This window comes from Nomascus leucogenys, chromosome 14, assembly GCF_006542625.1.
Source record: "Nomascus leucogenys isolate Asia chromosome 14, Asia_NLE_v1, whole genome shotgun sequence".
NCBI classification, from domain to species: domain Eukaryota; kingdom Metazoa; phylum Chordata; class Mammalia; order Primates; family Hylobatidae; genus Nomascus; species Nomascus leucogenys.
In genome coordinates, this window is record NC_044394.1 from 85,782,875 (window position 1) to 85,809,022 (window position 26,148).

At 51.1% G+C, this 26,148-nt stretch overlaps 1 protein-coding gene across 1 annotated transcript in view; it reads right to left on the reverse strand.

The window, feature by feature from the left end:
- RPTOR (regulatory associated protein of MTOR complex 1) overlaps positions 1–26,148 on the reverse strand; it is a 412,605-nt gene that overhangs the window by 28,597 nt on the left and 357,860 nt on the right. Inside the window, exons 22-24 of the mRNA XM_030827216.1 lie at positions 15,322–15,425; positions 14,115–14,298; positions 12,315–12,425 (exon numbers count right to left, since the gene is read on the reverse strand). Of these exons, the coding sequence (XP_030683076.1) occupies positions 12,315–12,425; positions 14,115–14,298; positions 15,322–15,425 (399 nt within the window). The remainder of the gene's footprint in view (positions 1–12,314; positions 12,426–14,114; positions 14,299–15,321; positions 15,426–26,148) is intronic.

Below are 26,148 nucleotides of genomic sequence, written 5' to 3' on the forward strand. Positions count from 1 at the left end.
TCTTGATACTCCTGTACCTCTTGGCTTCCACTCAGACGGAAACCAATTACGGTTCTGAAGCCTCCCACAGAGGCCTCAGCTGAAAGCCAACGAAACACAACTCCTTTCCTGTTGCAAGAAACACCTGGGGCTCAGGAACAAAGGGAGATTAGAGAGTCCGCAGAAGGCTTACGGGAAAGCAGCAGTTTGGGGCAGTTTTGGGGTAAATTCTTATCCGGGGAATCTGGGAGCCCTAGAGCTGAGTCTTATTTTCAATCCCTCTGAATTTAGAAAGGTTCAGGGTGCAGGGGATAAAATTCAAAACAGGTACACGACTATCAAGATTGAGAAAGACTTGGGTGAAGGCAAAAGGGGAGAGGAACCCACGGGAAAAGATCGCTAACACATTAAACGCTTACACTCCGAGCTCCCTTCCCTCTCCACCCACTTAGCTTCTGATGAACTGAAGTGACGGCAAATTTGCCTCTGTGATGTGCTTTTCCCCTTGATGCTTTTTATTATTTTTCCCACAGTTTAGCAACAAACTATCCCCCTCCCCACTGAACAATAAAGTCCCACCTCCGTGAACAGAGGCAGCAGAGGAGGTGGAGAAGGAAGAGGTAGTGGTGTGCGTCGTGAGTTCACAGGCAACAGAGTTGATTTGATTCTGCCAATGTCTCGTGTGCATTACGTCCAAGGACACAGCCTTTGCGTTACCACAAATCGCCAAGCTATGGAGAGGGGAGAAGCTCTGAATGAGGCTCAGAGCTCGCTATGCGCGTTCACTCCTCAACACGGCATTTGCATCATCTTTCATGTGACTTCAGCACAAGAGGGAAAAGAGTTTCTTCTCCCCGTAACATGAGGTTGATGAAGATGTAACTTACATACAGTGAATTTCACCCTCTTTAGGTACAGGCAGAGTTTTGATAAATGTGGTCATATGACCACCCCCAAATCAAGATATAGAACAGTTCCATACAGTTTTGCCTTCCCTGGAATGTTGTATACATGGATAATACTGGATGCAGTCTTTTGAGCAGCTTCTTCCATTTAGCATGATACACTTGAGATGCATCTGTGCCACTGCATTTATCAATAGTTTATTTAAATATTTTTCTGATGAGTCTTTCATTGTATGGTTATATCAGCTTCTCTCTTTACGAGGTGAAGGAAACTCGGGTTGTTTCCAGTTTTTGGTGACTATGAATACAGTCACTATAAACATTCACATACAGGTTTCTGAATGAACATGTTTTCACTTCTCTTGGTGAATATCCAGGAGTAGAATGGTTAGGTTGTATGGTAGGCATACGTTTAACTTTGTAAGAAACCGACAAACTTTTCCAAGGTGTCTGTTGCATCCTGTAGTTGCAGTAGCCAAGAATGAGGGTTTCAGATGCTCCATGTCCTTTGCCAGCACTTGGTAAATTTTAAGATTCGAGACATTCTAACAGGTGTGTCGTGGGATCTCACTGCAGGGGTCCGTACTTTCCCGTGATTAAGATCCTTAACAATGAGCATCGTTCCATGTCCTTATTTGCAACCTGTATATCTTCCTTGGGGAGGTGTCTGTGCAAATCTTTTGCCATTGTTTTTTAATTGGGCTGCTTATTTCCTTATGGAATTTTGAGGGTTCTTTATGTATAACAGCCACAAGATCTTTATCTTATGTGTTTTATAATTTTCGTTCTGTGACTTGTCTTTTCATTTTCTTAACTGTCTTTAAAAAGCAGTTTTTAATTTTGATGAAGCCCAACTTACCGTTTTTTTTCTTTTTTGACTTGTGCTTTCTGCATCTTATTAAAGAAGCCATTGTCTAACCCAAGGTCAGAAATATTTTTTTTCTGTTTCCTTCTAGAAGTTTTATAGTTTCAGGTTTCACACTTAGGGCTATGATTCACTCTGAGTTAATTGTTGTATAAGGTGTGAAGTACTGATCGAGTTTCTTCTTCTTGTTATTTTTTTTGGCAAATGGTTGTTAATTGCTTCAGTACCAATGGTTGAAAAGAGTATCCTTTCTCCACTGAATTGAATTGTTTTTGCACCTTTGTTGAAAATCAATTGAACACATTCGTGTAGACCAATTTCTGGGCTCTCTATTCTGTTCCATTGATCTATGCATCTAACCTTTCACCAATCCCACACCATCTTGATTACTTTTTTTACAGCAAGTCTTGAAATAAGATAGTGTGAGCCTTCTTTGTTCTTCTAGTTCAAAATTGTTCTGGTTATTTTAGTTTGCTTTTCCCAAAAAATTTTAGAATAAACTTGTCTATTTTTACCAAAAAAATCCTATTGGGATTTTGATTGGGGTTGCGTTGATCTATGTATCAATTTAGGGAGAACTGGAATCTTAATGTTATTGAGTCTTCTAAACCAGGAGCACGGTCTCCATTTACTTATATTTTTAAATTTGTTTCATCAGTGTTTTATATTTTTCAGAATACAGATCTTTCACATATTTTGAAAAAAGATTTATACTTAAGTATTTCATGTATTTTGGTGCTATTCTGAATGGTACTGATGTTAAATTTCAATGTCCAGTTGCTCATATGGAAATACAACTGATTTTTTGTATAATGCCTTTTTTTTTTTGAGACAGGGTCTGGCAAGTGCTGCCCAGGCTGGTCTTGAACTCTTGGACTCAAGCGATCCTCCTTGCCTTGGCCTCCTAAAGTGCTGGGATTACAGGCATAAGCCACTGTGCCTGGCTGGAGCTTGTTAATATGATGCTGAGGACTTGGGAATCTGTGTTTTTTATTCTTGTGATACCTTCGGTTTCGATATCAGAAAAATGCTGGCTTCATATACTGAGTTGGGAAGTGTTCACTCCTCTTTAATTTTCTGTGGCAGGTTGTGCAGAAGTGGTATTATTTCCTCTTTAAAGGTTTGGTACAGTTGCCAGTGAAACTATCTGGGTCAGAAGCTTTCTGTGTTGAGTTTTTAGTTAAAAACTCATTTTCTTGGCTAGATGCAGTGGCTCACGTCCATAATCCCAGCACTTTGGGAGGCTGAGGTGGGAGGACTGCTTGAGCCCAGAAGTTTGAGACCAGTCTGAGCAACGTAGCGAGTCCCCATCTCTGTAAACAATTTCAAAATTAGCTGTGTCTGGTGGTGCGTGCCTATAGTCCCAGCTACTGGGGAGGAAGAGGTGGGAGGGTCGCTCAAGTCCAGGAGATCGAGGTTGCAATGAGCAATGATTGCACCATTGCACCCCCGCCTGGGCAACAGAATGAGACCCCATCTCAAACAAAACAAAGCAAGAAAACTTCATTTTCTTTAATAGACAGGAACTATTCAGGTTATCTCTTTGTGACTGAATGACGTTTGGTAGTAATCTCTTCCAAGGAATTTGTCTATTTCATCTAAATTTTAGAGTTTATGGACATAAAGTAGTGATGGAAGGTTATTGCACCGCTGAACCCCAGCCTGGGCAACAGAATGAGACCCCATCTCAAACAAAACAAGAAAACTTCATTTTCTTTAATAGATAGGAACTATTTAGGTTAACTCTTTGTTATCAAATGATGTTGGGTAGTAATCTCTTCCAAGGAAGTTGTCTATCTCACCTAAATTGTAGAGTTTATAGGCATAAAGCAGTGATGGAAGGTATATTTCTGGGCTCTCAATTCAAATCCATTGACCTATATGTCTGCTGTTAGCCAATGCCATAGTGTCTTAATTAGTGCAGCTGTGTAGTAAGTTTTGAAATCAGGAAGCGTGAGTTGTTCAATATGTTTGTCTTTTACATTTTTCTTTTGTTATTCTGGGTCCCTTATATTGCCATACAAATTTTAGTATCAGCTTGTCAATTTTTGCAAAAAAGGCTGCCAGGGATGGTGCTGAATCTGTAGAGCTATTTGGGGAGTTCTGCCAACTTAATGTTAAGTCTTCTGACCTATGAATGTGTGATTTCTTTCCCTTTATTTAAGTCTTCTTTAATATCATTCAATAATGTTTCAGTACAAGTCTTACATTTCTTTTGCTAAGTTTATTCCTAAGCATTTTATTATTTTTGCTATGATTATAAATGAAACTGTTTTCTTGATTGCATTTTTAGGGTTTTCATTACTAGTGTAGGGGATTCTGATACAAATGGTTACTGGATATTGAGCTTGTGGGTACAATACTGCTGCATTGGTTTTTAAGTTCTGATACTCTATTAAAATGGATTTTGAATGACTTTCAATATTCAGGATCATGTCATCTGTGAACAGAGATGGCTTTATTCTTCTTTCCAATATGATATGTTTTATTTCTTTTGCTTGCCTAACTTCCCTGGCTATAATTTCCAGTTCAGTGTTGAAGACAAGTGGCAAGACAGGATATGTTTGTCTTGTTACCTTCTTTTGGGAAAGACATTTTTGTGTGTACAGAATTCTAGGTTGACAGTTTCTTTCAGCACTTTAAGATATTACTGGACTATCTCTGTCTTACACAGTTTCTAATGAGAAGTCTGTGGTGATTCTTGTCCTTGTTCCCCTGTAAGTAATGTGTCCTTTTGCTCCAGAGGTCTTCAAGGTTTTATCTTTGGTTTGTGGTGGCTTAGGTATGTGTCCAACTGTGTGTGTATATGTGTGTGTGCACATGCATGTGCGTGTCTGTATATACCATGATTTGGGATCTTTGCTGGATCTGTGGTTAGATGTTGGACTGCTTCGTACTGTCCTGAAGCTCTCAGATGATCTGCAATCCTGTTTGTTTTTTTCCCACTCTTTGTAATCTTTGTGTTTCATTTTGGGTACTTTCTATAGACCTGTCTTTAAATTCACTGATTTTTTTCCTTGGCTATTTGAGGTCACAGATAAGCCTCTGGTGGGCATTCACTTGACTCTTTCTTAGTCTCCAACTCTCTGCTGAAATCCCTCATCTGTTCATGTCTGTTGTCTAGCTTTGCCATTAATGCCTTTAGGTCATATTAATCTTGGTTATTTCCACTCCATCTCTGATAGTTCCAACATCTGGGTTGCCCCTGAGTCTTTCTCTGCTTTGTCTCTTGATGGCAGGTGTGTTTGTCTTATATTTTTAGGGGCATCTCATACTTTTCCTTTGTTCTTTTTAGTAGACACGAGGTCTTGCTGTGCTGCCCAGGCTGGTCTTGAACTCCTGGGCTCAAGTGATCCTCTTGTCTTGGCCTTCCAAAGTGCTGGGATTACAGGTGTGAGCCACCATGCCCAGCCTCTCCTAATTTTTGAATGAATTCCAGACTTCATGTGTAGAACAGCAGAGACTAAGGTGTGTGTGTGTGTGTGTATATATATGTGTGTGTGTGTGTGTGTGTATATATATATATATATATATATATATATGCATGCCTGGAAATGGGTATGCCTCTATTACTAGACTGTTAGAGAGTTCAGTCAATCCAGCAAGGCACTGAAATGGGCTTGGATTTTACTGTTGCTATGGTGACACTCAGCACATGGCCAGCTTCAGATTCCTCTCGCACTATCTCGTGCTTAAAGCAGGGCCTGCGTTTCCGGAGGGTTTTCGCCAGGTTTCCCACCCCACCCTCCCTTGGGTTTTTGGGGGCTTCTCTCTCTATGCTCTTGTGCCTCTGCTACAGCTCGACTGCTGTGCCTGTTGCCTGGAGCCTGCTGGCCTGTTGGAGGGGTCTGAAGGGCGCTCTGTTGCTCCGGCCCAGACTCTGGCTGAGGCAGGGCCTATGTCTCTGGGTCCCAGGGCGGAGCCTTCTCAGTGACTCTGTCCTGCTCCCTGCAGTGTGCCACACATGGCAGGTCCTCGCCCTGCTGGGGACCGAAGGTTTTCTTTCGCAGTTCTTCTGTGGCAGTGGATCTTTTCCTGTGCTCTGGGGGTGACACGGTTTGCTGCCTTTCATCAGTTCTGTGGGGAGCAGCACAGGAGAGCCTGCTGCAGGCCCACACCTCTCAGAGGCTCTTCTCGTGTCCCACCTCAATCTTCTGGGTGAGGGCCCAGTGGATGTCCACGGCCTGTGCAGCCTGTGGCTCCCGAAGGTTCGAGATTCTCCATTGGCCCATGTTCAGCCTTGCGCAAACCACTGCCAATTTCAGGTGAGCATTTCTCCCCGCCGGCTCCTTCTGCTCTGCTGCAGGGAACTGGTGCTCATGGCCCAGCTCTCCTTGGAGGCACCTCTTCCCTTCCCCGCTGGGCACCTCACTTCCCCTGCCACCTCAGCTCTCTGATGGGTTCAGGAAAAGTCAGAATTTTATAGTTTTTCTGCTCTTTTCTTATTTCCAAGGTGGGAGTGGTGCTCTTTCCAGCTGTCTGCAGGCGGAGGTGGAACCAGGCTGGGGCTTTTGCCCGAGCAATGTTTCCCATACACTTGAGGCCGAAGGAACTGCCCACTGGGCCCTCTACACGTGCAGCCAAGCAAAACCAGGATGAAACTCTCTAAGAACGCACGGTTAGAACAACCACGTATTTAATTTAAACAACACTGAATAATCACAGTGTTCTCTAAAACAAGCCTGTCTGACTTGGCTGATAAACCTGACCCCCGACTGTTTAACACTCAGCAGTAATTTACCAGACAGGCGCTGGCACTACGGCCAAGCGTGGAGAAAGGTGAGCAGAGTGGCACCGCACGGTCCCTTCCCGGCTGTGGGAGGAAGCTGTCCTGCTGCCTCGGAGACTGCGAGCACCAGAGTCCAGCTGGTGGTGGCTGAGTGGAAACAAAGTCAGAGAAGCTATGTCTCCCACTTCCACCCACCAAGTGCGTTCTTCACGCAGCTTCCATCCAAAACCAACGACTTATTCTATTCTGGTCTTCCTGGAGGGGAATCGACCTATCCATTTGCTTTCCTTCTGAACTTTCCAGGAAAGAACAGGAAGCACCCATTTTAGAAGCTGCAGCTGGGGTGGAGCCAGCTGTCCTCCTGAGGCGGGTGAAGCCCACAGCAGACTGAAGTGGATAAGCTGAAGATGAGCTGAGGATGAGCTGGGGATGACCTCGGATGAGCTGGGGATGAGCTGAGGGTGAGCTGAGGGTGAGCTGAGAATGAGCTAAGGGTGAGCTGAGCTGGGGATGAGCTGAGGGTGACCTGAGCTGGGGTGCGCTGGGGATGAGCTGAGGATGAGCTGAGATGAGCTGAGGATGAGCTGGGAAAGAGCTGGGGATGAGCTGGGGATGAGCTGGGGATGAGCTGAGGATGAGCTGGGAAAGAGCTGGGGATGAGCTGGGGATGAGCTGAGGATGAGCTGGGAAAGAGCTGGGGATGAGCTGGGGATGAGCTGAGGATGAGCTGAGGGTGAGCTGGGGATGAGCTGGGGATGAGCTGAGGGTGAGCTGGGGATGAGCTGGGGATGAGCTGGGGATGAGCTGGGGATGAGCTGGGGATGAGATGGGGATGAGATGGGGATGAGATGGGGATGAGCTGGGGATGAGCTGGGGATGAGCCGACGAGGTGAGCTGGGGATGAGCTGAGCATGAGGTGAGCATGAGCTCGAGGACGAGCTGGGGATGAGCTGAGGATGAGCTGGGGATGAGCTGGGGATGAGATGGGGATGAGCTGGGGATGAGCTGGGGATGAGCTGGGAATGAGCTGGGGATGAGCTGGGGATGAGCTGGGGATGAGCTGGGGATGAGCCGATGAGGTGAGCTGGGGATGAGCTGAGCATGAGGTGAGCATGAGCTCGAGGACGAGCTGGGGATGAGCTGGGGATGAGCTGGGGATGAGATGGGGATGAGCTGGGGATGAGCTGAGGATGAGCCGAGGATGAGCTGAGCTGAGGGTGGCACGAGGGGACTTCTCAGGCTCTGCCTGCTGCAGGTTTGTATAAAGAATGTCACACAGAGTGTCATTCTCAGAGGAGAAAAACAAAACAAAACGGAAAAAGTCATTTTTGTGGCAGAATCTATGACAAGATGCTCAATGTCCATTGCATAGTGAGAAAAGCGGGACCGGAAGCCGTGCAGGCAGGGCAACCCTAGTGCTGGGAGGGAACCCTGTGTGGGGACTGTGGCCATCTCAAGTCGCTTCTTCACTGCCTGAGTTTCTAATGGTGCACTGAAACCCCAGCTGCACAGCCGCAGATCTGCTGACCCGCATCCACCCTAGAGAAGCGGATGCTCTCAGGGCAAAACAAGATCCGCAGGCTCTGCAGAGCTGCCAAACAGAAATCCCCACTGTAGCTTTAAGGGCTGTGCGAAATAAACTGGGCTCTGCATGTGATGCCTCCCAACAGTGTATCGACTCTTAAAGCTTTTTATAATTAAACATGGTATTTTAGTCTGTTTTAATCGCAAAACTAATAACTATTCTTTCTAAAATATTCAAATCACCCAGAAGTATATGATGAAAAAAGAAACAGTCCCCTTGCCTGGCTCCAACTCCACCTTCTAGAAGTCACTGTGCGGCCAGCCTGCTGTGCAACTGGCCAAGCCTCCTTCCGTGCTTGTTCCAGTCTACAGAAGCACAGAGTTTGTGCAAGCATTTTGTACAAGTTGATCATTTTACCTTTTGGATCAAGGACATCCAACCAAGTCCTCATAGAAAGATACAACTTAAAGAATTTTAATGGCTATATAGTATTCTATCCCATGGATCCATCATTTTAAATTAACTCTCCTACTAAGTGATTATTTTCAACTTTTCCCCATTACAAATCATGTTATCACGAATATCTCTGGGCAGAACCATTTCATGGACATGTATGTTAGTGGTTTTGAAGAATATATGCCTCCTAGCAGGATTGCCGGCTTTGCAGGTATACCTGTTTCTAATTCTGACAGTTACTGCTTAATTGCCCTAAGCAAAGGGAGTACTGTACCCACCCACCAAGAGTGTCTGAGAGTTCACATCCCCCTACAGCCTTGTAGGGATTGATTCTCTGGATAGAATCAATTTTTGAAACTTTCCAACTGAGAGCAGAAAAAAGTCATATTACTTTTGTAATCAGAACACAATTCAATACATCTTTTTCTTTCTTAAGCACATGACAGACCATTTTTAATATTCTTTTGTGGTTTCTAATGCAGACATGAGCTCCATAAACCAACATGGGAAGAAAGGAGGTTGCTTCACCAATCAAAGGTGAGCCACAGACAGAGCACGGCTCTTTCTAGTCATACAGACCTGTAAGAAATCTGACGGTGAACTAATAAAAAAAGTTAGTAGACACTGTCCTTACCACGGTGTCTTTGGATGCTCATCCTGCTAATCACTAGTTGCATGTCAGTGTAAACTGGTCATTATTTTGTGACCTGGTAACTATTTTAGTTTCTTATATACCTTGAAGCGGTTTCGGGTTTGCAGTTCTTCTCTTCTTTTTTAGGTTCAATCCTAGCCTTAGAGCTATTTTTAGTTTACATGTGAAGCAGGCTAATAACAAAAAGTTCTAATGCAGCTCGTTACACAAATGTTGTTAGATGATGAATTAAATCAGTAAAAGAATACCTTTATGAATACCACCTAGAAAAAGTAGGAAAACAATTTTTTTTTTTAAAACAAGATAAAACACCTCCTGCTTCCTCTTCTAAAGTTCGGAAAAGGTCTCTAATGTTAAAGACGCTCCTAGGACTGCAGTTGCTATCAGGAGTTACAGACAACGCTGACCACAACACGGCGCTCTTTTCCATTATGACATCCAGAGCCCATTGTTTCAACGACAACCAAGTGAGCATTTGTTTTCAAATACTTGGCAGGGGCAGAGGAAGACAATCGTTTACTCATTCAGCAACCGTTTCCCGATCAACCTCCTGTGTGACGGCAGCTCCTACATGGATCCCCTTGGACTAATCTCCTCTGCAGTGTCCACACTGCAGGACCTGCCGACAGGGCCAGACCACAAGGCTGACACCCTCCAGCTCCTCCGTGCGGGTGGGAATTCTCAGATGTGCAAATGGAGGAAGATGAGGGCAGGTGGAGGAGGGGCTGCTAATCTGAAGAAATGGAGAGGAGATGCTGGGTTGGGGCTTGCATACACTGGAACAAATAGACACACACACACAGACACACACAGGGACACACAGAAACACACAGACATACATACGAGATACACACACAGACACACATACAGAGACAGAGATACACACACACATCACACAGACACACACACACATAGAGACAGACAGACAGACACACACACACGGCCTTCCACATGCCTCTGGGGAACTTCCTCCTGCAATCAGCTGCTGTGTACTTAAAAATGCTTAGGAAAGGAAAGCAAATCCTTTGGGGGGAAGTCAAATTCATTTTTAAGTTTAAGAGCAATGAGTTTTGGATTATCTATGCCATTCCTCTTTCATCACAGGATAGATGACTGAGAACAGGCATTTTTCAAGGACTTCAAGAAAAGCCTCTCATTATCACACCAAGAAATTACCATCATGTACAGCCATTGCCATCCCAGCAAGAGCGAAGACCAGACCACCTGGGTTTCTTAGTCGCCTGACCTTATCTGCCTTAAGCATGAGACCACATCAAGGACACCAAGCTTGTTAATAATAGACTAAATTCCATTGACTTTTCAACAGACCGGGCCGCAGTTCTAGAGGACAGCCTGGCACCCCCGGCACAGTGTCCAGCCACCTCCCAGCTCCGGCTCACTCAGAGTTCAGGTGGCTCCTGCTTCCTGCATCCAATTCCAGGATTTGTGTACGCTTTCCTTTCCTAACCAGAAGCCTCCTAGTGATGGGAAGTGGCACTTCCCTCTGTCTGCAGGGGACGCCACCCTCATGCCACCCGCAGGTAAGCAGGGGTGAGCCCAGAGGGGACGCCACCCTCATGCCACCCGCAGGTAAGCAGGGGTGAGCCCAGAGGGGACGCCACCCTCATGCCACCTGCAGGTAAGCAGCGGTGAGCCCAGAGGGAATGCCACCCTCATGCCACCTGCAGGTAAGCAGCGGTGAGCCTGGCAGGTGGGCCTGGTGAGGCGCTTCTGACCAGGACTGAATCCACCAGCCTCAACGATCTCCTGGGGTTTGTTTCTTTAATTCTTTTCCTCCAACTCTAAAGGTGCTTCATGCTTAGTGTAGAAACTGTGGAAGAGACACAAAAGAAGCCCAATTCAGTGCTGTCGTGGGTGGCGCCATTTGCGAATCTCTAGTTAGGAGCGGGCTCTTCTGGTCTTCGTCGTATGCACATCTGTGTCTGCGCATGGGAAGCACAGCTATGATTGTTCTGTAAATCTGGGTTCTTGGTCTGCATTTTTTCTTTTTAAGGAATGTTGTCATGAGCACTTCCTTAGGACACTATTTTTAATGTTTAACTTTTCAGTAGCTCCAATAATATCTCATCAAATATTTCATAACTTTTTAACTATTCACTCTCTGTGGGCATTTAAGTGAATCTCATTTTCATTCTTATAAACAACACAGAAGTCATCTATATCTCTGATTATTTTCTCAAGACAGTATTTTAGCAGAGTCATGACTGGGTCAAAGGGAAAGGCGTTTGATGCTTCCTGGCAAGATGCTTTCTAGAACAGCCAGGCCACTGTCCACCCAGGTTCATTTGAGAAGTGGGAGGCGAACTCCTCTCTCTCTGCAGTAAAGGGGCTCAGTAGTTCAAGCTTCATGGCTTGCCTGCCTCAGGGGCTGCCTGATGGTTCTGTGTTTTTATGGACAGAAATCGGCATTCACTATGAGGACAGGACCACAGGGGCTGAGCTGTCACGGGGTCCAAATACCATTCACGGAGATGACTAAGACGCAAGCTTGATAGACAATCGAGAATAAGCTGAGAGTTTCAGCTTTCAATTATATGAGGGAAGAGGAAGGTTTGCCCAGAATGCGCTTTAGATTTATAGAAAATCTCCACGAGTCCCTGCTGGGCCCTAGCAGAGAGATGAGCACTGGGACCGTGCTGACAAAGCAGCTCCCGCCCCGTTCCTCCAAGAGGCCGAGAGCCGCCGCCCTGCCTCAGCCTGCAAGGACAGAGTCACCGCGTCCACAGCACACGGCGCTTGTTAGGGCGGTGTCAGGGTTGAGCCTCAGAGACGGTCCTGTGGTGTAACCCCAAATGTGCTGCGATTGGCTGCAGCAGGCTTGGTCTAACAGTCCCCAGACCTCTGAGCCACCCAAGCGTGGCCTCGGGATGGGCCTCGCGTGATCCTCACCGGTAGGGCGTGGGAAGGCCTGTAGTGACCCTGCCCGTTGAGGCAAAGTGACACCTGTCACACTGGCAGGCTGCGGCGAGGCGGGTTCTCTCTTTTTGTTTGGCGACAGGAAGGTAAGTGAAGTCTGTTTCTTTTGCGGTTCTACCTTCACCATGAACACCACGACCACAACCACAACCACAACCACAATGGGAGGCTCCCACAGCCACAAGCCTTGAGCGTTTATGCTCAAAGAAGTGGGACAGACACATGTTCGCTAGGACTCTACTCTGAACCCCGTGCCCCGGGCGCACCTTCATGACGGGCTGGGCAAAATAGCGGGCGCTCCAGTCGCAGAACCCCGTCTGCACCGTGGCGGAGATGAAACTTTTGTGTCCAGCGGCATCGTCCGCGTCGTCCGCAGTCTTCAGGGTTTAAGCAGGAGGGTTGGAAGGAAAAAGAAACACCAGTCAGTCATGCCACTCCTCAGCTCAAAAGAGCTCCAGCTGGGGACAAAGGCGTTGCCGGGAGCTCTGGGCTGCCGCTAAGGACGGCACTTCTGTGCTCTGCTCACTTCCGTATCCTGGTGACCGAGAACCCCTGAACGTCTGGCCAGGGATTGAGGGGCCCAGGCTGTGAAGTGTGAGCCACGTCGGTCCCACCATTCCCAGGGCCGACCCAGCACAGCTCCCAAGTCAATTCTAGCTGACTGTTCAGACAGCGCCACGTGCGTCCATGTGTGCTGGTTTATCAACCCCCAAAAAGCCTCTGCCGCTTGGTTCCAGGACAGCTCCTGTGATGGCCCCATGACACCAGGCTGAGACCGGGGACTCCCGTGTGAAGTGGCCTGGACGGAGCGCACAGCTGTGCAGGCCGACTGGGGCTCCCAGCCACTGGAGAAAGAGGATGTGGAGCTGAGGAGGACTGAGCTTTGGGTGTTTTCTGTTGTGGAACCTGCAGCGGCCAGGGCTGTCAGAGTCTGTGTGTGCTTGTGCAGTGAGGCTGGGCACCAGGGGTCTCCTGTGCCACGCCATGTGGCCTGCTGGTGTCTCTCATGCTGTGTCTTGGCACAGGGAGCTCCCCGTGATCCCAGGGCAGGTGCAGTGAGAGGTGCATCCCCCCTACCCTGGGGCAGCTACTCTGGCTCCACAGACAGAGCCATGGCCCAGGGTGGGGTCAGGTGGGTGAGCTGCACGTGCCGGTAGCATTGCTCCCCAGGACCGCGGCCTCCTGTCCCCATCAGGGCCTGGCCAGGAGGCTGACCCTGCACTTGGGGCTCGGTGGTGGTTCTCGCTCCTCCTCTGCCGAGACACCGAAAGTCCAGGTGGGCGGGGGCAGAGCAGCACCTGTGGGGACCTGCCCGCTCTTGCCATGACAGCTCTTCTACCCCAACATGGCCGTTCCTGCTCCAAGGCACCCTGCAAGGTGGCCGCTAACTTCTTTTAAAATCACTGGATTACCAAGCGAGCCCTGGACCCCACTCCATTGCTGAGCTGATCATGCTGTCAGCACCCAGAGCAGCTGGGTGTGCTGGGTGTGCCCTCAACTGACAAAGTGGCAGCACCTGGACGAGACAGCTGAGGTCTCCGGACCAGCTGCCACCTCACACCCCTCTCATAACCCCGGCAAAACAAAGCACACATTCCTCTCTCCAGAAATATCTTTTTCAACTTAGTTAAAGGCAAAGAGAGTACCTATTTATGCAGCGTACTTGGATGTTCACAGAAAAGACAACACATTCAGAACAAATGCTCTGCAGTGCAGCTGCCCCCGAGGGGACGCAGAGTGCTGTGTGCCCAGGAAGGGGAGAGCCAGGTAACCCTGTGCTCCTGTTTCATTACATGGAAGCTGCCCAGAATGGTGAACCCAGAACCAGGGGTGGAGAACCGGGACACACCCGGCAGTACTCCTAAAGAGTGCAGGCAGAGGGGTGCACAAGCGAGGGCCAGCGCCTGGGTCTGCAAAGGCAGAGAGCGGCCCACAGATCCAGGATGACAGGGCGGGTCCTGCCCCATCCCATGGTGATGTAAGCAGCCTGAGGCTGAGGCCATGAGCCCCCATCTGAGAAGCAACGCCCTCAGTGTCCAGATCACGAGGCAGCCGGGCCTCCGTACCTGCTCTGGGCCCTTGTCGAACATCTTCCGTGTCCGGGGGAACTGGTGGGAGTGAGGGGTGTACTGCGCCCCCGTGGGGCCTGTGGTGCCCGGCCGGCCAGAAGGCAAGTCTCGGCTGACCGGCTGCTTGGCCACGTCGTTGGTCAGGCTGGAGCTGCTGGTGCTGGACGCCGGAGGGGAGCCCCTGCCATTGGGAGAAAAACAAACACTGCATTCTCTGCAGAGTCTGGGGCTTCAAGACGAAACACGGAACAACTTCCTGGGCCACCTGCGCCCTCCCAGGTGCCACCAGGGCCCAGGGTGTCCTCAGTCGCCTGGCATGCCATCGTGGCTCCCAAACCCCAGCTGCTGGTGCCGAGTCTATGCTGCTTGGTTGCCCGCCTGGCAGGGGGCAGGGTTGTCCCTCATTGAACTCCAGCGCCCTGGGAGGCGGCGCGGACAGGACGAACCCAGCTCAGAGTTGAGTAGGCTGGGATGTGAGAGCTCAGTGCACAGCAGTGCCACGTCCTGAGGTGCAAACACCTGTTGGTTATCCATTTGGAGATCTAGATCCCCTCTTACAAACTCTGGAAGGCCACAGAGACCAGGCTTAGTTCAACTTTTGCTGAGACGATGTGCACATGAAGGGTTCCTCAAGAAAGGGGAGAGCTCAAGGCAGGGCTCAGATCAGGCGGGTACCGGAGTGTCCGGGAGGGAGAGGGAGAGAAAACGCCCGTTAGAGAGTGGGGAGGAGACGAGATCAGGCGGGTACCGGGGTGTCCGGGAGGGAGAGGGAGAGACAGTGCCCGTTAGAGAGGGGGGAGGAGACGAGATCAGGCGGGTACTGGGGTGTCCGGGAGGGAGAGGGAGAGAGTGCCCATTAGAGAGGGGGGAGGAGATGAGATCAGGCGGGTACCCGGGTGTCCGGGAGGGAGAGGGAGAGAGAGCGCCCGTTAGAGAGGGGGGAGGAGACAGATCAGGCGGGTACTGGGGTGTTGGGGACGGAGAGGGAGAGAGAATGCCCGTTAAAGAGTGGGGAGGAGACAGATCAGGCGGGTACCGGGGTGCTGGGGATGGAGAGGGAGAGAGCGCCCGTTAGAGAGCAGGGAGGAGACGAAGCCAAGACAGGGTGGGGAAGGAGGAGGATGGGGAGGCCGGCTCAGGGAGAGCTCAGCCCGTGGGGCCCCGGTCACCACATGGACCTGCAGGCTGAGTGGGCGGCACTTACCCCGCCTGGTGGATGTGCACACCCTTGTTGGTGGGGCTGGCGGGGGCCGACTGCGTGAGGGAGGAGGTGTCCAGGACGCGCTGCGGCCGGGCGTTCACGGTGGCCTAGGGGCAAAGGCATGGGGGTGTGAAGGTCAGACGGGACGCGCTCCGCGGAGGCCACCACATGAAGCAGAGGCTGGTGGCTGCCGTGGAGCCGCTTTAGAATCACAGAAAAGTCCTTTGGTCGAGGAAGCACCAACACCAATGGAAGGCCCCAGCTGGATTCCCCCCAAAGGCAATCCTGAAGCTCAAACGGCGTTCTTTACTCTTGGAGGACACGCATCCACTGGGCGAGCCCTGGCGTGGCCGTGTGAGCCAGGATGTCTGGGGAGGAAGCTCTGCCTGAGGCTCCTGAGGGGTCCGGGCCTGAAGCCTCTGAGATGGATAACGGCCCACCCTCCTCACATTCCCTGCTAGAGGGGCGGCTCCCGGCAGCCTCAGTGTCCTCCCCTTGCCTGAGGCTGGGCCTCCACACCGTCCCGGCCTTGAGTCCAATTCTCAGCTCTCAGGTCAGAGGCTGCGAGTTGAGGCCTGGGAAGAATCCACCAGCCATGCTCTTTCCAGAGCTGGCGACAGTGGCATTCGCGGAGGGTCAGGGAGTGCTTCATCCACCCGGGACCTGGCCGGTGGGCACGGGGTGGAAAGCCACCAGCAGCCTGAGGCCTCCACGCAGGCCACTGTTTACACCCCCGTGTTCCTCAGGAGGCCACAGAAACTATCAGGGAATGACTGCAGGGGGTCTGGGCTCTCTCCAGTGGCAAAATGGGCTCTGCTGCCTGGGCTGTGACGGGGCCTGGAACTCAAGACCGCCCTTAACACCCTCCTGGCCGAGGGGCTGCGGTCATCCTTCCTCACGGGCGCACACAGGTGGTGCCGGGTGCACTGCATGGACGGGGAACCTTCATCTCCAGGACAGACGTGGCTGAAACCTGCCCTGGGGAGGGGCGCACTGGCAGGGGGAGGGGGCGGCTGCTCCCGGGGGGTGGGGAGCAGGGTGGTGCACAGCTGGCACAGCCTAGTGGGCAGCATGAGGCTCCAAACCACCCCTTCAATGCAGCCGTCTGCGGATGAAACCGAGACCCTGGGCTCTGTGAGCCTCCTGCCAGACACCTGCAGGGCTTGAAATTCTACCACAGAAAAAGATTTGTACCAGCTTGAGCCCTGGCATTCAGGAGGGAAGTGGTTTTGCTATGATTTTTTTAAGCAGGGTTTTCTGTGGATCTGGAGACCAGCTGTCGGCGTTAGTGAGCAGCCGTGAGAAACCACACAAGGCAGGGCGTGCGCTGCCCGGCCACTGACATGACCTCGCGAGGGCCCAGGTGCTTCAGGGCGGTTTTGTTCTGAGTGCACTGCGCAGTGGGGGGAACGCGGGTCTGCTGGGTTCTGGACTCCAGAGGCTGTGCGAGTTCAGAAGGGCCTGATGGGGCCGGGGCAACCTCATCTGTGTCAGGGGCCAGCTGCTCCGTGAAGGTGCCCACTGATCCTTCAGGCACAAGCTGTTCCTTGAGCGCCGGCCCATCCCAGGCTGCGCTCCAGCCAGAACCCCGTCCTTCGGGTCCACATCTGCGTGGAGCCTGCACTGTCTCACATCCAGCCAGACAGAACCCCGTCCTTCGGGTCCACATCTGCGTGGAGCCTGCACTGTCTCACGCTTTTAATTATTCACTTAGAAGTTAGGAACCTTGAACCTGCAATTTAGCCAACAGAACATCAAGGAAAAGAAAACTTGATCCTGAAGTCTTCACTCATGTAACATCGACGCTTCCCAGATTGTCCTTTCCTTCAAAATGCAAATAGCAAGAAAATGGAACCATAACTTGTCTTTAAGCAACGTTCCTATTTTTTAAATGACAAGAGTAATACATGTTCTTTCTGAGCTTGTTTTGTTTTGGTATTAAACTATTCGGCCAGCCCTAGACACACAACCACTCCACAGAACCTGCCAGACATATGATCCCTTCAGAAGTCTAAAAACAGAAAAGCAAGTTTTTGACTTTGAACTTTATATGTGCCTTCTCAAAATGTCTGGAAAAACAGTGGGAGGTGACGGGGAAGACAGAAAACTTCTGGAGTTGAAATAAAGCCTTCAGCAAAACCCACACATGCTCAGACGCTCACAGAGCACAAAGGCTCAGGCGCCGCTGGGCTGGGGCCGGTGACTCAGGGGCCCTGGGGCGTCCCACTCAGCTGCCCGGGGTCCGTGCAGCTCCCACCCTGCCATCCTGCACGGAAGCGCCCGCGGGAATACCGCGTGGGAGCCGTGGTGACGAACCCTCTGCTCCGCCCACTCTTCCAGGCAGGGAACTGATCCGGCCCTCGGCATGAATTCTTGCAGCCCCTGGGGTTATGAGATGAGACCATCCTGCTTTCACATGGCTTGTACCTGTGGCTGCTGTCACAAAACTAATTTTCCACCACTTTTGGAAATCTCGTGAGAGACGGACACACACCTGGCTCAGGAGTGCCCCCGCACCCCCGCCATTAGTGTAGTGACCACAGGGTGTTGGCCTGGAGGGAGCTTTCTTTAGCCCTGCACTTCCTATTTGTTCAACAAACATTTACTCAGCGTTGACTGTGCTGGGTGTGGGGCCAAGACTGTGAACATGAGCAGCGCGTCCCTTGGAGGTGACCTGGCAGACCTGCCTGCCTGCGGTGTCGGCGTGAGGACAGGGTGCTCAGCAAGCAGGAGCTGCAGGGCGTGGCTGGGGCAGGGGCAGAGGCAGAGGACCAGGAAGAGTCCTTTCTACTGGTCCCTGCCACCATCTTAGAGAGCACAGCACCAGGAAGGGTGAACAGAGAAGGCATGGCGCTGGCAGAGGCTGGGTTTGGAGATGCAAACTGGAGGGCTGAGTGCGGCCCGCACAGCCTCTGTGGGCCCAGGCCTGCCTCGAGGACACAGCACCCTTCTCAGCGTGTACACCCCCAGAACCCCAGCTCACTCACAGCCTGCAGAGGTCAAGGGTGTGCAAACACACCCTCTAAGGAGGTCTGAGTCCAGAGAGGACGGCAGCTGTAAGAGGGTCAAGGTCACGGCTACAAGACAGGGCCTTTCTTCCACTCCCCAAGCCAACCTTCAGCGGTGGCAGATATGACTTTGCTAACAGTTGAGTTCTCAGCACACTCTCTCGGGCCAGTGTACACATAAACACTCTTTGAAGATGGAGTTGCAAGTGTCTTTTATCCACCCCTGCCTGTTGCAGCTGGTGAAGTGGGGACTGGAATGAGACCCATCCTGTCTCCTGTGCCCGGAGCGCCACCTCACAAGGACACGGGGGAGTCTGATCCAATGCAGATAAAAATACCGTACATTTCGGAGACTTGGACCGTGAATTTTCCCACTGGATCTTGACACAGGGCTGCGGATGCCAGCGTCAGCTTCTGGCTGCTCTATCTTGGGAGGAAGTGGAGTATTTCAGAAATGTTCCTGTTAATTTTATATCGAGGATCTGGATTCATGTGTGAGAAACTCTTAAAAAGGGATTCCCAGAGGATTATCCAGAGGCACTTTTGGGCTAAGAATAGCGCAGAGGCCGCTGGTTGCTTGGTGGGGGAGAAGAAACCCCTGCAAAGGCGTGTGCTGCTATTTCTTCAAGTCATTTTTCTGCAATCTGCGTTTCCTACATAAATCCTACGAACTCTTCTTTTGGAAAAGTAAGTCCTAGGTATTATTCCATTAAAGCAACATGGTGACTCTTAACTAGCTGCCCATTAGTTACAAAGGAAGCCTTAAGGAGTTTCACTTGGGGCCACGGTGCCCTCAGTCCTAGGTGCTGCGGGAAGAGAACTCTGTGTCAGCGGAGGCCGAGGTGTCTCAGCCCACCAGCTCCTTCCCTCCTCAGACCCGGGTGTGTGGGAAGGCTCGGGAGGTTCTGGAGTTGCTGTAGCCCCTTTTCCACAGAGGATGGTGAGATGGCTAAGGAGCTGATGGCGATACAGACACGAGTGCTGACGATGCAGCTTGCTGTATGGAGCCCCCTCTGCACCCGGGCGGCACAGGGACAGAGCTCTGCATTTCTTACCACAGCCCTAGTGGGGTGGGGGTCATACAATGATCCCAGTTTTAAGTTTTATAGATAGAGAAATGCAAGCTGAGAGGCATGAAGTCACTGGCTGAAAGCTGGCAGAGCTAGAATGGGGTTCAGGGCAAAGCTGGTGCTGTCCCTGCCTGAAGGAGCCCCAGGCCCCAAGAGCCAACCTAGTGCCTTGTGGCTATGACCCCCACGAGGGTGCTCGTGGGGCAGCCGCTGCCTGCAGCTGCATGGCAATGTCTCACTGAGAACAGATTCCCGGCCACCACCCCAGAGCCTGGAGTCTGCATCTCTGCAGGGGAACAGGGCAGCTCCATCTGGATGGGTGATCCAGGGGCGCTTCTGCTCTAGCTGGGCAGGGCCCACGGGCATTGGGCAGCGTGGCTCTAAGGCAGGGCCACGTCTGATTCTGTAGCTATGCTAGTCCAGGCTGATGCTGCCCTTGTTCCCCAGGTCTGTAGTAATGGGAATGAGCATGCGCATGAAAAGCTTTCAAGCTGTAGATGTGACATGTGTCCAGGCTGTTCACGTTCATTAGTGCTGCTGGCATGCCACATTCCTGGGACGGCTCTTCCCACTGTTCTGAGCGTCCCTCCTTTGGGTGGAGGTGCGGGAACTAAGACAGGTGAGGCGAATGCTCACTGAGGACGTAGAGGTGTGCACACCCGTGGCTTGGTGGGAGAGGCAGTCGGACACTTCCACGCAGCAGGCCACCGCTGAAACCAGGCAGGGGTGGAATGGGTAGCATGGCCTTCAGGGGCTGGACGTAGAGCCCACGATTCCCGGAGGGGTCCTGAGCTGGGAGAGATCCTGATGGCTTCAGAGAGGTATGGTTCTAGAGGGAGGGATGATGGCGGCAACAGAGAACTGTCTGTCTCAGTTTGCCGTTTGACGAGGTTAAAAAGAAATCAGAATATCTATATGCAGATCGGCTGAGATCACTGGAAGAGAAATTTCAGAGGTAAAGACAATTTTAGCAAGTGCAGAACTACTTTGATCTAGAGGCTAATTGCAAACACGCTGAATTAAGAAATCCTTACGATTCAGGCAGCTTGAGAGAACAGAGGGTAGGGACAAACAGACCGGGCTCTCTGGGTTCTAAGAGATGCTGTCAAGTAGGAGGAGAGAAAATTCTGGCATGACAATGTGATTTTAAAAGAAATGTATCCATGGCCGGGTGCAGTGGCTCACGCCTGTAATCCCAGCACTTTGGGAGGCCGAGGCAGGTGGAACACTTGAGGTCTGGAGTTCAAGACCAGCCTGGCCAACATGGTGAAACCCTGTCTCTACTAAAAATACAAAAATTAGCTGGGCATGGTAGCGCGCGCCTGTAATCCCAGCTACGTGGGAGGCTGAGGCAGCAGAATTGCTTGAACCTGGGAGACAGAGGTTGCAGTGAGCTGAGATCGCACCACTGCACTCCAGCCTGGGTGACATAGTGAGACTCAGTCTCAAAAAAAAAAAAAAAAAAAAGAAACCTATCCATAAGTAACTCACGCTACGAAAGCAGGAAGCCAGGCATCAGGCTTGGGATGTTTGGTGCTTTGGAATATGCTTTCCTGGGTATCTCAATCTTTATTTTCACTCTCTTTCTTTTATTTTTTTGAGATAGTTTCGCTCTGTTGCCCAGGCTGGAGTGCAGTGGTGCGATCTTGGCTCACCACAATCTCCGTCTCCTGGGTTCAAGTGATTCTTGTGCCTCAGCTTCCTGAGTAGCTGGGAATACAGGAGTGCGTCACCACACCCAGCTAATTTTTGTATTTTTAGTAGAAACTCTTAGCCAGGCTGGTCTGGAACTCCTGGCCTCAAGTGATCCGCCCGCCTTGACCTCCCAAAGTGCTGGGATTACAGGTGCCAGCCAGTGCACCTAGCCAATGTTTATTTTCTTTCTTTTTTTTTTTTTTTTTTGAGACGGAGTCTCACTCTGTCGCCCAGGCTGGAGTGCAGTGGCACAGTCTTGGCTCACTGCAAGCTCCGCCTCCCAGGTTCACGCCATTCTCCTGCCTCAGCCTCTCCGAGTAGCTGGGACTACAGGCGCCCGCCACCACGCCCAGCTAATTTTTTGTATTTTTAGTAGAGACGGGGTTTCACCGTGGTCTTGATCTCCTGACCTCGTGATCTGCCCACCTCGGCCTCCCAAAGTGCTGGGATTACAAGCGTGAGCCACCGCGCCTGGCCTTATTTTCTTTATCAGTGACTTAGGTCTTCATTTTATAAGTAGATCAAAATGTCATGGGATCCTTGGGGTGTTGCTTTGCCAGCCAGAAACCTCTGTGGCTGCTGATGCCTTTGCCTGAGTTTTTACTTGGGCCCACTGGGCTTGTTATGCCCATTCAGCCTGGCAGGCTGTGCGTGGCTCACACTGCTGGCCCGAATCTCACACCTGCCAAAGGCAAGCCAGGCGCAGAGTGGTGAGGGGTGTGAGAGTGAATGTGGGGTCCAGCCACTGTGCGCAGCCACGCATGCTGGCTGCAGGGGGGTGGGCAGCTCTAGGCACTGGCATGGATGCCAACTCCCTGCAAGGCTGCGGCTGGGCCAGGTGTACTACAAGCAGCTTCAACATCTGGCACTGGGGAATGCAGTGGCACCTGGAAGCCTGGAGACGCCAAGGACTGCAGAGCCCCAGAGATGGCATCACAGCCCTATTTCGGGGTGCTCCTAGGTCTGGGTTCTCTGAAGGGCTGCAGCTCTTCTCTCCTTTTCCTGTCTCTCCTTCTTGTCATCTGCAAAGTGGCAAGCAAGGGGCATGTTTCAGCCCTGTTTGTGTTATAGCTCTTGTAGCCCTGCCATTTGGCGGGTCCCAAGTTCTTGTCCTGCATCCAGGAAGAATGAGGTACATGGACAAGTGGAGGTTGAGCAAGCTGAAGGGGAGCTTTACTGAGCAACAGAACAGCTCAGAGGAGACCCACAGTTGGCAGCTCCTCTCCGGAGGCAGATTGTCCTCAAGAATGTTCTGCTGTCAGCAGAAAAGAGACCCTGGAGTGGGTAGCTCCTCTCCGCAGCTGGTTTTCCCACGTCTGCTCAGCATTCAGCACAGAGGAGACCCTAGAGTGGGTAGCTCCTCTCCGCAGCTGGTTTTCCCGGTGTCTGCTCAGCTCTCAGCAGAGAGGAGACCCTGGAGTGGGTAGTTCCTCTCCACAGCTGGTTTTCCCGACATCTGCTCAGCTCTCAGCAGAGAAGAGACCCTGGAGTGGGTAGCTCCTCTCTGCAGCTGGATTTCCCGACATCTGCTCAGCTCTCAGCACAGAGGAGACCGTGGAGTGGGTAGCTCCTCTCTGCAGCTGGTTTTCCTGACGTCTGCTCAGCTCTCAGCAGAGAAGAGACCCTGGAGTGGGTAGCTCCTCTCTGCAGCTGGATTTCCTGACATCTGCTCAGCTCTCAGCACAGAGGAGACCCTGGAGTGGGTAGTTCCTCTCTGCAGCTGGTTTTCCCGACGTCTGCTCAGCTTTGAGCAGAAAAGAGACCCTGGAGTGGGTAGCTCCTCTCCGCAGCTGGTTTTCCCGACGTCTGCTCAGCTCTGAGCAGAAAAGAGACCCTGGAGTGGGTAGCTCCTCTCCGCAGCTGGTTTTCCTGACGTCTGCTCAGCTCTCAGCAGAGAGGAGACCGGTGTGGGTAGCTCCTTTCTGAAGGCAGGTTATCCCATCGTTTCCTCGAGTCTGGCTGAGTCCGGGGCTTTTATGGGCTTCAAAGCGGAGGAAGTATGTGCTGACTGATTCACGGGCAGCCATGGGCAGGCTTGGAAAAAGCACCAAAAGTTCCCATTCTGGTCCATCAGCCCAGCCCCCAGTCTTCAGGCTGCCCTTGGCTTGAAGGTGGCACTTCACTGGGGACCCGCCCCTTTCTGCCCAGGACCCTGTCTGCCTCTTGCCATCATCTGTAACACCCAGGCTGATTGTGCCGAGGGGCACCTGCAGGCCAGTGCCGAACTGCCCTCAGTCCCCACCCTCAGCCTCCCTCCCATGCTCGTTGGTGCCCAAAGTCCAGAGGGGGCTGAGGCAGCAGGCAGTTGACATGTGAGCACTGCCCTGAGCATGTGCACAGCCAGCTGGTTGCAACAGCACCTGGATGCAGCCTCAACTTTGCTCTGAGATTGAAGTGGGCGCCAGAAGCAGGGAGAGGCCAGGCAGCGGGAGCAGGCATTTCCAAGCCTGCAGGGGTAGGGGCGCTTCCTGGGCCCCTGAGAGCACAGAGGAGCCGTGCTGGGTGGCTGCAGCTGCGCCTGGGAGGGTGGAGCTCCTGCCCGCTCCTGGCCCCCAAGAGCAGAGATGGCTGGGTCTGGAGCCACAGCTGGGTGGCTGCAGCTGTGCCTGGGAGGGTGGGGTTCCTGCCTGCTCCCGGCCTCCAAGAGCACAGAGATGCCTGGATCCAGAGCTGTGGCTGGGTGGCTGCAGCTGTGCTTGGGCAGCATGAGTTTACCGCCCTGCCAATTTGGAAGGGGGTGGCGTTTCCACCTGTTCCTGCCTCCTGCCAGCTTTGTGGAGCCCATGGCCCTGGCCACACCTGCCCAGCTGTGGCTGGCGTCATGGCAGCGGCCGCTCCCAGACTGGCTGCCACTGCCATCAATTTGACCTTTCGTTAAGTACACTCCTTTCTCATCTCCGTCTGCATGCATGAGTCCTGCGATAGAGGCAGCGGCCAGAGCACACGCACACACACTCTTCACAGCATCAAGAGGCTGCAGCGGTGCTTCTAGGTGAGTTTGTGCATTTATGTTCATACATTTTCTCACAAATTATAATACAAGCAGTGATCATGAGCACGTGTGCCCTGACAGGTGACCACCTGTGGCTTGAAAGTTCTTTCTTGGCATTGTCCTAAAACCACTGAGGCGAGGACTGCTGGGGCCACAGGCAGGCTCCTGAGGGGCGTCAGCCTCTTCTTTCTACTTCTACGTAGTCTGAAATTTTCCTTAAAAAAACCTAAAAGCAGGCCAGGTGCAGTGGCTCATGCCTGTAATCCTGGCATTTTGGGAGGGAAATGTGGGTGAATCACTTGAGCCTAGGAGTTTGAGACCAGCCTGGGCAACATGGTGAAACCCCATCTCCACAAAAAACACGAAAATTAGCTAGGCATGGTGGTGCGCCCCTGTAGTCCCAGCTACTTGGGAGGCTGAGGTGGAAGGATCGCTTGAGCCCAGGAGGTCGAGGCTGCAGTGAGCCGTGACTGGATCACTGAACTCCAGCCTGGGTGACAGAGCGAGATCCTGTCTCAAAACAAAACAAACAAACAACACCCCCAAAACTAAACCAAGAGAAAAGGAAGCTATAAAGCAAAATGAAAACCCCAAGCCCATAGAATGGGAATTGAAATATATTATAAATACATGAAATCAGACCACAGCTCTAGAGCTGTGTGGGTTCTCTCATACAGAGCTGGTGGCAATTTCTGTATTTGAATATAGAATTCTACAGGGCATTCCATAGTAATAAGGCTGTTTTAGACTCTGATGAACAAAAATTTGGCTTCAGAGTTAAATATCTAAAATAGGCTCATTTCTCTGTAAAATGAAATGTAATCCCTTCAGTTCCTAGAGCAGGAAAATAAGGCATTTCTTGAAATTAAAATGAAGACAAGAAAGATTTATGCTTCCAAATGCTTTAGTAGCAATGTTTACTCTTAAACCCACACACATATATACTCACACACACACGCACGCGTGCACACACACGCACACAGACACACACACACAAGCTCATGCTACGTTGTGCTATGCATAGCAAGGTCTCTAGCAGAGGCCTTCTCTTGACTCTGGTCTCCACCCCTCTGGCTGTGGCATGTCTGCTGGAGTGATGGTCATGTGCCTTAAGGTCTCTGTGTCATTCTAGAACAGCAAAGCAGGCACAGAAGGCAAATGCCACTTTTATGGTGGTTTCTGGGGCTCAATTGGATAGCACGACAAAGCCGTGTGTTTGAGTTGCTATAACCCGCTAACACGAAAGGTACACGCAGGTGCTTAACTGCCTTACCGCGGCGGAAGAGGGGGGCGGGCCGTCCAGCTAGACTACATGTCACACACAATCCAAAAGGGCGCTGGGCTGTGGAGGCTGTGCTGGGACGTTTGCCGAAGAGCAGAGAGCAGTGGCTTCTGTGCTACACATGCTTGAGAGCTTCCTAGGAGGAGCTATTTAACAACTGGAGGCCAGGTCCACAGGAACGCACTTAATAGTCCTTATATTTCAAGATTAGGCACTTGGATTACAGTTTAAAATAATTCAGGCTAATTTTTCAGTAAGGTTAAATACACAAAAGCCACTGAAAAATAAACTTAAATAGGCTGAATACTGATTTCATCAAGATCAAAATACCCAAGAAGCTAAATTAATTGGGGGAAAACGATTGAACCTCCTAAATAGCGCTGGCCTCCAACTATGCAGTCAGGACAGAGCAAGGGTGGTCCATGGCCACAGCCATCCTGTGCCTCCAAGAGAAAGAAGAGGCCACCAGACACTCCTGTGTGTCAGAGAACTGCCAGCAGAGACGGTGAACTGGCCATCAATCCTAAAAACTTAAACCATTTATTAATGTTTGTAAAAAGCTTTTACAATTATTTTAGTGCAAATGGCTATTTAAAACTCAACCTTGAAATCTTAAACTAAAAGTGGTAGAGGCTATTTAGAGTCTAAAAGGGCAGTGGTAAGTGGTAAGAACTGATTTTCCCTAATCTGTAGCAGGCAGATGTGACGGTTTCAGTCCCAATCCTCCAGAGCGTTAGCTCATCTGAGAGGCCTTGGGACCTGCTGCTCTGGCTTGGGGGCTCT